This window comes from Vigna unguiculata, chromosome 6 (assembly GCF_037176805.1).
Source record: "Vigna unguiculata cultivar grain cowpea cultivar isolate G323 ecotype 2 chromosome 6, ASM3717680v1, whole genome shotgun sequence".
NCBI classification, from domain to species: domain Eukaryota; kingdom Viridiplantae; phylum Streptophyta; class Magnoliopsida; order Fabales; family Fabaceae; genus Vigna; species Vigna unguiculata.
The window spans coordinates 25106472-25116480 of NC_140797.1; the positions used below are offsets into that span (position 1 = coordinate 25106472).

The 10009-nt window shown below is 32.2% G+C and overlaps 1 protein-coding gene and 1 pseudogene across 1 annotated transcript; both read right to left on the reverse strand.

Moving 5' to 3' along the window:
- Positions 1–253: 253 nt before the first annotated feature.
- Positions 254–1271, reverse strand: LOC114188390 (uncharacterized). The gene has a single exon (XM_028076977.2). The coding sequence runs from the start codon at positions 1171–1173 to the stop codon at positions 394–396; it is 780 nt and encodes a 259-aa protein (XP_027932778.1). The 5' UTR covers positions 1174–1271; the 3' UTR covers positions 254–393.
- A 1808-nt stretch (positions 1272–3079) lies between these two features.
- LOC146885680 (uncharacterized) lies at positions 3080–9064 on the reverse strand (annotated as a pseudogene).
- Positions 9065–10009: the final 945 nt, after the last annotated feature.

The window sequence follows — 10009 nt, forward strand, 5'->3', positions numbered from 1 at the left end:
GTCCTAGACAACAATTTATAGCCAGCTATAATGTCAGTTTCTCTCATTGGCCACTTTGAATCCCACTCAAACACCATCTCTTCACCCCATCTCACACAATAACCCTCTCTCTATATCTCTCTTTATATGTTTTCTACACAAATCTTCTTAGCATGGAACATCTCATTGCTTAACATAGATTAATGGAACATCTTATTATGTGTTTTATGTTTTTGGTAATAAGTAAACAAACAAATTTCATGCGAAACTCGAATCATCAAACAAATGTAACACAACTTAATTGAATAAACGAGATGTACTGCGGTGCAAGAAATAAAAAACAAGTGATGAAACATTACATGAATTTAAAAGAACTGAATATAAATTTTCAATCATATAAGAAGCATTCTTGACCTAGTTCTCAGCTGTCTCAGCTGTCCGCAAAGAGTGGCGACACAAGGGACACGCTTGACTGTTTTTGAGCCATGTGAGGATACATGGAAGATGAAAGGCATGTTGGCATGGCAACGTGTAGCACTCAGGATTGACACTCAACTCTTCCAAGCAGATACAGCAATCTTCACGTCCTCTGATGACAGTACACTTCTTCAAAAATGAATTTATCATGACTTCATCATCGGAATCATATTCCACTTCAGAACTCTGCCTCTGATTCTGCCTAGAACTTTGCCTCTGACTCGCTCTCAGCCTCTCGCTCCTTCTTGTAGCGAGCCTTTCACTCCTTCTTGAACTCACCCTCTGGCTCCTTATATACCTCTGTCTGCCCTCTTCAATAATTGCACGATCTTCAAATTTCAATATTATAACCGTGATAGTTAAAGGGATGATTCGGTTTTGAGATTCCTGAGGTTCCAGAGAAATAAAAGAAGAAAGGTTTTCAACTCGAAACAAGCCTTGAACATCGGAAAGAACCCCTTCTATTATTTGCTCCGTACATCCAAAAAGGGAGAAAGGTGAAAGTGAGAACATGGTGTGTAAGAAGGTTGGACCCTGTTGGAAGAAATCTTGAGCGGGTATTGCCGCCGGAGAAAGATGATGCTGTAACCCTGCTGGGAATGTATTGGCTGAGTGGAATCTAACTTTGACATCAAAGTTGAAATAATCACCAGGCAGAACCGTGGTGTGTTCATCATTCACCCTCATCACACTGTAGTAATGATGCACTGTCGACATTTTTTTTTCTTCAGAATATGTTATGGAAAGTAAAACAAAGAATAGTATTCTCGGAACTCTTCAGAAGGAACTATTCTTATATTGATTGACATATACAAAAGTAATTAATGCAGCAGCATCTTTAATAGTTTCTTTTTACTAAATGGTCCATGTGCAATTTTTTGTCCTCCTGTAAGTGATATTGAAAACAAGGTTAAATATTTTTTAGTCATTTTAATTTTAATTTAATAGAAAATTAAATTAGTCTATGTCAAATGTGAAAGAAATACTAATAATTCAAATGAAACAACTCTGTGAATTAGTGTTTCAAACTTTTAACTTTTCTAAATCAACTTTATTTAGAATCCTTTTGTGAAGATTTGACATCCAAAGAAATAAAATGGTCTACTACTTCTGGCTGCATCTCTAGAGTCCCTTCCGGCTAAAGGTGATCGTCAGCTTGATCCACCACTCTGTAATGTAGATGTATAAAAGGGTGTAAATGTATAGAAGGGATGTGGATATGACTGTATCAGAAATGTTATTGATTTAATATGTTTGTAGTCTTTAAATGTAAAATTTGTGTTTAATTTAATTCGTCAGTCAAACTATGTTTTACGCCGAAAATGTTTAACATATTATTTCAAATCATGTTTTAATAATAAAAGCGATGAATCTAATCCATCATGACAAAAAACACAAAACCTCTCATCATTTTCTCCACTAAAACAGCTTTCATCTATGTTGCCACGAGAATAGCTTTCATCAAATATGTAGCGCAACATCTAATTCAAAACCAGGATTATATTTGCAGGAACTTGAGAATATATGGATTTGAGTACCGAAATCAAATTCAAGAAAAGTTTTAACAACTTGACAAAAGTTCTACCAAATCAAGCGTCACGCCAACAAATACAACCAAGATGAAAAAAGTAGTGTTGGATGAAATCAGAGGAAAAAACAGTATCACTGCACGAATCTTACACGCGGCTTCATGCATGCAACTCCACCGCACACGCGCCTTCCTGCATGTAACCCTACTGCACACCTCGTTATAATGAAACCACCTCGTTATGATGAAACCACCTTTATTGTCTGATGTGCACCTGTTTTCCTTCTTCAGCCATGGTAATTTATGGTCACCCTACAATGTGTCAGTTACCCCTCCATCTACCCCTTCATGTTCCACACAACTCATTGGTCACTCCTCTCAATACTTGAATTCCTCCAGAAAATCATCAACACGATTCTTTTCACCGCTCTTTCTCCCAATGCCTCCTCTACAACCTTTCTCCCAATGCCTCCTACACAACATTCAACACGATTCTTTTCACCGCTCTTTCTCCCAATGCCTCCTATACAACGTTTATGTTTCAGACTAATAATACTAAACCTATATTTTATGTGTATTCGGTTACAATGTATCAAATAATGTCTTGCAGCGTATAACAAAAGTAAGAATTACGTGTCAGAATTTCTGCACAGAAATAATAAATAGTACCTTAGTAAGTTTTGTTGTAAATCTTGGACACTAAAGTGAATAAAACAAGGATTGTCTTGGGTAACCTTAAGAACATACACATTGAGCTAAAGAGAAAAAACCACTGAAGTAACATTACATTGAAATTTAACACAACTTACTTAAAAGTTTGAACAGCTGAAGCAACATGACATGAACTTAACAGAACTTATTAAAATTTTTTTATCATATGACTGTAATATTCTTGCTAGTTTCCGCTTGATGGTAAAGAGTAGCGACACAAGGGACAGACATTACTGGTTTTGAGCCATGTGAGAATACATGGTAGGTGAAAGACATGTTGACATGGCATGGTGTAGCACTCAGCATTGATATTCAACTCTTCTAAACAGATACAACAATCTTCACTTCCTACCATAACAGTACATTTCTTCAGGAAGGTACTTATTATAGCTTCCTCGGACATATGATTCCCTCTAGAAGGTTGTCTCTGATTCCTTCTAGAAGGCTGCCAATGATTTCTTCTAGAACTCTGGAAACTCTGCCTGGACTCTTCAGTAGCTGCATGCACTCCATCATCCAATATTAACACTGACAGCGATAAAGGGATGACACGGTTTTGAAATTCCAAAGAAAGAAAATCAGAAATGCTACCAACTTGAAACATTTCTCTAACACTATAAACAATCCTTTCACATACATCTTCAAGAGAATCAATGACAAAGCGTGAATGTGACAAGGTTGAGCATAAGAGGTTTTGACCATGTTGGAAGAAATCCAGAGAGGATATTGGTCTTGGTGAAAAATGATGCTCTAAGCATCCTGGTCGGATTGGAAAATATAAAACCTGGATGTGTAGGATGAAAGTATCACCAGGAGCAACTGTGGTGTGTTGATTATTCAGCCTCGTCAAAGCATAGTGGGTACGTCGTGACTGTGACTGCATTTTTTCTCAATGTGTAAGGGAAAATAAAACAGAAAAGAATAATATCATGAAAACTTTTCAGAAGAAACTATTCTTTATATAAGAGATTGATTGATATACACAAGGATTCATGTATTAAGGTAAAAGCCAATTATTACCATATTTACTAAGAATTTTGTTTACTCTTTATCTTTTTATTAAGTATTTATTATTTATTATTTTATAACAATAGTAATTATAACTTATATTATTGTAATAAATTAAAATTGTATAAAGAAATACAATTTTAATAATGTTACGATTAATTTTTTAAGTTAAATGGTGTAATATTATTAAAATAAGATTTTCTATAATATTTCAAATTTATTAAATAATATTATAATAAAAATAATAAGTATTCCATGACTCAGTTGCTCAGATGTCACAATAAGATGCCCTACTCCTAATACGTTTCATCAAATGCTAATAGACGTTCCTCGTCATCATATGCTGCCAAACGCTCCTCATCATCAGACACTTTTGTTGGGTCTTTTCTTTTTCTTTCTGTTTATTACTGTATCTGTTTATTACTTTTGTTGGGACCAAATCTACAATCCTTTTGTTCTAAGGATGAAAAAAGACATTAGGGATTAGGGCATAAAATGCAACTCAATAATCAGTTTTCGTTTAAATTGTCTTTAAAAGATTATGTTCCACAACAAAATATTTCAATACAAGAAAATCTTCCATTATAAACTAATTTTAGAAACAAAAAATAATTAGTTATTAATTTATGTACTAATTTACAAAATTAAAAATTATTGAATGCTAAAATAATTACTAATATAAATAAAAAATTATAATTGGTCACTGAATTAATCATTAATAGATTAGAGATCAGTTTACAAACCAAGTCATTTTGATAGTCAAAACCTAGATAGTTAATTTTTAATGACCACTTTTATTTGATAGCCAAAATCATGATAGTTGATTTTAAAGACCAATTTAGTAACCAATTATAATTTTTTATTGATAATAGTGACTATTTTAGTAACTAATAATTTTTAGTTTTGTAAATTTAGTATCTAAATTGGTTATTATAGTTAATAATCATTACTAATGACTCTTTAGAAGTTTTCTTGTAATGTCTTAAACCATCTCTTGCATTTATAAAAAAATACATGTGTCTACGGATGCATGTGTCTAATTTATGGTATGAAAGAATGCATGCGTATGAGGTATGGTAAGAATGTGTTTGATGTTATGCGCAATATTTTAGGGATATAAGTCCAACATACTTTAAATTTTGATGAAGTGTTGTTTTACAACATAGAACAAATCATGAAATTCTCAATTTGTAAGATGAAAAAGCAGTAGACAATAACACACATAGTCTTAAACTAACAAGCTTTTTCATGAATTATTATATGCTTATTTTTGTGTTTCAAAGAATATTTTTTGTATTTATTCTAACAAGAAGACATCTTAAAACTTATATATACATAATGAAGCTCTTGAAAGACGAGCTAAACTTATTATGCATCAACAACTATCCTCACACACCGGATATGATTTTCTACTTTACTCTAGTTCAGGTGAAGACTTTCTAACGTAAACTTGATAAGTTAAGTTGCTTAAGAAGATATAAAGCATTTAATGTATCATGTAATGCATATATGGACAAATGCAAGGTGAAAATGAAGAAGTTCTTGAGACTCCAATATTGGATAGAAAGTTTTTGCAACGACTAGTTTCTTTGAGTCTCTGTATAAAGAAACTTCTTACAGTGGAGGAAGATTAGAAAAACTATCGACACATTACTAGTTTTAACGCTCAAGCTTTAATACTCCATATGTCTTAAGTTTTTCTAAGAACATTATTTGTGTTCTAATAGCAATCTAGAAGAGTTTTAAAACATAATTCAATTCTGCCTTCTTAATTATGTTTTTAATATCTTTTTACAAAATTAAGTAATCACTCTTCAACAAAAAGTCATGCCCAACAACATTATTAAATGAATAAACCATCCTTCGATAAGGGATTTTGTAAAAATATATCAACAAATTGATCATCTGTGAATACAAACTATAAGTTCACAGTCCCCTATTTTGACATGATCTTTGATGAAGTGACGTTTAATCTCGATATGTTTAGTCATAGAATGGAATCTAAGAATTTTAGATATACTTGAACTATTGTAACATAGGATAATACTACCTCATATAAACTATACTATTCTAGGTTGTTCTTATCTGTAAAAGTTGTGAACAAATATTAGCATGATATTATTTGGCTTCAGTTGAGGAGTTTTATTTCTCGTCCTTATTACTTCTTGTTTGTCCAACAATAATTTTCCACTGATGAAGTAGTAACCACCACTTTTTTTTTCCTTTCCACTAGTCACGTGCATAATCAACATGTATTCTTGCAATTTAAAGTTGTGTCAACTTTTAAAGCACAAACCAAGATTATTGGAATTATTTAAAAATTGAAAGACACGTTTTTGTTGTAGTGAGATGTAGTTCCTTTGGGTATGACTAAAATTGCACGAAGATTGAAGCTAAACATGATATCCGATAGCATATAAGAAAGATCTAATATCGGTCTATTCCATGTTGATGTGGTAGTTTGATTGTAGAATTTCTTTGTTTCTGTATTTCCGAAATATGAGTGTGTGACTTGTTTTAATTGGTCCTATTGAAAGTACAGAACATAAAACGATTAAATTTATGGAAGCTTTGGTTTATACATTCCTCTTAGTCTCAACTTTAGAAATTATTATTTTTTTTGCGATTTTTTTGGAGAACCTCCTAAAGTTCCGACGAAAAAGGTCAAATAATTTTTTATTATCTTAATTGAAGTAATGAGCCCCTAATAGGGAGGGCGCATTACTTCAACTAGTCCCCATGTTCTTCAAATGGATTACTAGTGTAAAATAGACTTTTTATACTGGTTAAAAAAGGCTTTTTATACCAATTCTAGCATTGATATAGATGCAGGTGGTTTAGAAGGTTTGATCTTTCTACATCGGTTCCATGACAAGTATAAAAAAAATATTTTTTATACCATTTCTAAAACCAGTATAGAAAGTCCTCTTGGAAATGGAAAGTTATGTAAGAAAAAATGACTTACTATATCGATTATAGTTCCAACCGGTATAAAAAATTACACATTTTACACCAAGTATGACCTCAACCAGTATAAAAAGTGATTTATTATTTTTTTATGAAAAATTCGTTTATGCTTCTTACCACATACCAAACTTGTATATAATTATCCAAAACATCCAGAAAACAATCTCACTCAATCTAATATTTACATGAAATAGAATCTAATGTTTATATGAAATATAATACTACTCCAAAACGAATTACTATATAAGTAATAAAACACCTAACATCATCTTATATACTATATATAATTACCCAAAAGATCCAGAAAACAAATCTCATTCAATCTAATATTTACATGAAATAGAATCTAATGTTTATATGAAATATAATACTACTCCAAAATGAATTATACTATATAAGTCATAAAACACCTAACACCATCTTATATGTTGTATATAATTACCCAAAACATCCAGAAAACAAATCTCATCCAATCTAATATTTACATGAAATAGAATCTAATGTTTATATGAAATATAATACTACTCCAAAAGGAATTACTATATAAGTCATAAAACACCTAACATCATCTTATATACTGTATATAATTACCCAAAACATCCAGAAAACAAATCTCATTCAATCTAATATTTACATGAAATAGAATCTAATGTTTATATGAAATATACTACTACTCCAAAACGAATTACTATATAAGTCATAAAACACCTATCATCATCTTATATAAACACTTAAAAGAAACGAAGCCCATTGCTCACGAACTTACTTCAAGACTCCTTATCCATTGGAGATGTGTCATTGAAAATATACACAATGAATAGTTGAGTCAACAATCTTTTAGTGATAAATACTTAAGATGTGATTTATAAATTTTACATATTACCATATCCCATGAGTCAACAATGTTTGCGGATATGATTCTATGCATGTGCCTCATGGTATAATATCCACACTCATAGCTTCCCGGTTAACGTGAGCACTACAAGTTAAATTCGTATAATATCATAAATTTGATAATTGTATTTCAACAGTTTGAAGATTAACTAGTTACAGTTGGCGCAATGAACTGCAACTTCTTTCTAGAAGTGATTTGTTGTCCCTGCAACCTAGAATGAGCCTCAACCGCTCTGTAAAATTTAATGTATATTGAAATTGTGCCTAATATGGAACTTAGTAAAATTAAATTATATAACACAAAAAATAAGTTAATAAAAAAAACTTACACTTGTAAAGTACTTTTAATTTTCAAAGTGTTAGGCTTCTTGTGTAATGAACACAAAAGAACCACAACAAACTTCTGAGGAAGAATTACTAGCAACTGCCAATGACCCCTACAGATTCAAATACCATTATATACAATTAAGTTTTACATAAATATAATTTAATGTATAAAAGACATTCTTATTGCTGCAAATAAGATGCTAAGTACACTTCTTTTTTCCCAACATTGCCTCTAATAGGTACTTTTAAACCTCTTCACTTTTATTCCCAACGCCTTGAATGGCAATAGGATCAATAAATCCATATATGTGATCATTCTTCTTCTCAGTGCATCTACGATGTAAATACCTTAAACATTGAAAATAAATAATATAAGAATAACATATTGAATATATTCAAACTTCATAAAAGTAATAAAAGTTTACTTACAACAATCAAAGTTGTATTACTGATATACATAACATATCAGTGCTAGAGAGAACTTCAAAAATATCCTTTTGACATATAAAAAAAGGGGTGTTGAAGGTCCTATTTGTGGATTGGGGAGGCATTTCTAATTGTATAGGTTGCAAGGCAATAGTTGTTGCCATTGCACCAAGTCGTTCTAGAATTGTCTGTTGTGGTAATGATTCATTCACATCTTCCTTTTCTTGTACTCTAATCTGCTATACATATTTAAAGTATTAAATAACATTAGTATACACCGATGTAAATAAATGCATAATTAAAACAAGTAAGGACAATTACCTCATTTGCAATTACTTTTGCTAATCTAAGTAGCCAAAGGATAAAATTTCCAAGGGCCTGCCCCACTGTCTTAACCTCTTGAGTGGGGCAGGCCCTTGGATGCAATGGTTGCATGGTGTAAAATACATGCAAAACAATATAATTAGACAAATTACCTAAAGCCACCAAGGACTGTAGGAGATCATCAATGAACAACTCGTAATCTGCATCAACAATGAGAGAAGCCTCTTCAAGAGGAACATCGCAACTCCCCTTTGTGCTTACACAAATAAGAGAAGGTTGTTGAGGAGGATTACAAGGCTGGGCTGAGGGGGAGGCTAACTCTACTCTCATGTCTACTAATAATTGTGCCTTCATATCAAAGTACTCTTTCTTCATCTCCTTCTTAATCTCCTCCCTAATTTCCTCCCTCATTTGTTCTCTCATTTCTTATTTGATGGACATGATGACTTCTTCATTGATATTTACTTTATTATGATTAGCTGATGGAGGACCAAAGAATTGACAGATGCCTACAAATTTTCCAACACCACGAACACGTCCAGGATGCTCTGGACGACCAATGACAACTGCCAATATGTCCTCACGTCCTTGTGGAGTGAATGATCCTTGTGTGCTTTGCTCGACCAGCTTATCCTACAAAAGATTAAAAAAAAATTAATACACATCTAAAAATAAGTTATTTTAAGTTACTTACAATACGCTTAGCTACGCTTTCTGTTTCTGCAGATATGTAATCCCCTGTTGGTTTTTGACAAGCTCTTTTCCATTTATCATGGCGAGAAGGATGAGTAACAGTAGTCCCACTGGAATTAGAGGCAAATGCCTCTTTCATCATCTTCTGCTCCAATTTATCATAACCCCCACAAGACAATCTATGGGGGTGGACATTCTTTTTTGCTATCTCTTGTGCAACTTTCCTCTTAGCCTATGAGCACCAAAGTATAAAGAATGATTTATGTTAGCAATATGTTCAATTAAATAGTTAAACCTACATATAATATGAATTTACCTGAAAGAGAAGATTTAATTTATTCTTGCCCTATATTTATTAAGGTTTTCCTAAAAATTCTGACCAGTTGTCATTAATGCCATTGTAGGGAAATCTCATTCATCAGAACAATGTTGAACTCTATCAAAAAATGGACCAGATTCAAAAGGAAAATGCAGAGCTACAAAAGAAGGTAAATGATCCACCATTGCATTGTATAATTCAAAAAACTATTATTTCATCTTTTCATAAACGCACATGCATGCCTAAGACTACCAAAGGCTTGCATAATGAACAAGTCAGTACATACACAGACACTTTATGTCAAACAGATTTCACACATTTATTGAGCTTAGTTCTAATTATCTAGAAGATAAAGG

Excerpts from the sequence above, each read along its gene's own strand:
- LOC114188390 (XM_028076977.2), bottom strand. The coding sequence starts at position 1,173 with ATGTCGACAGTGCATCATTACTACAGTGTGATGAGGGTGAATGATGAA.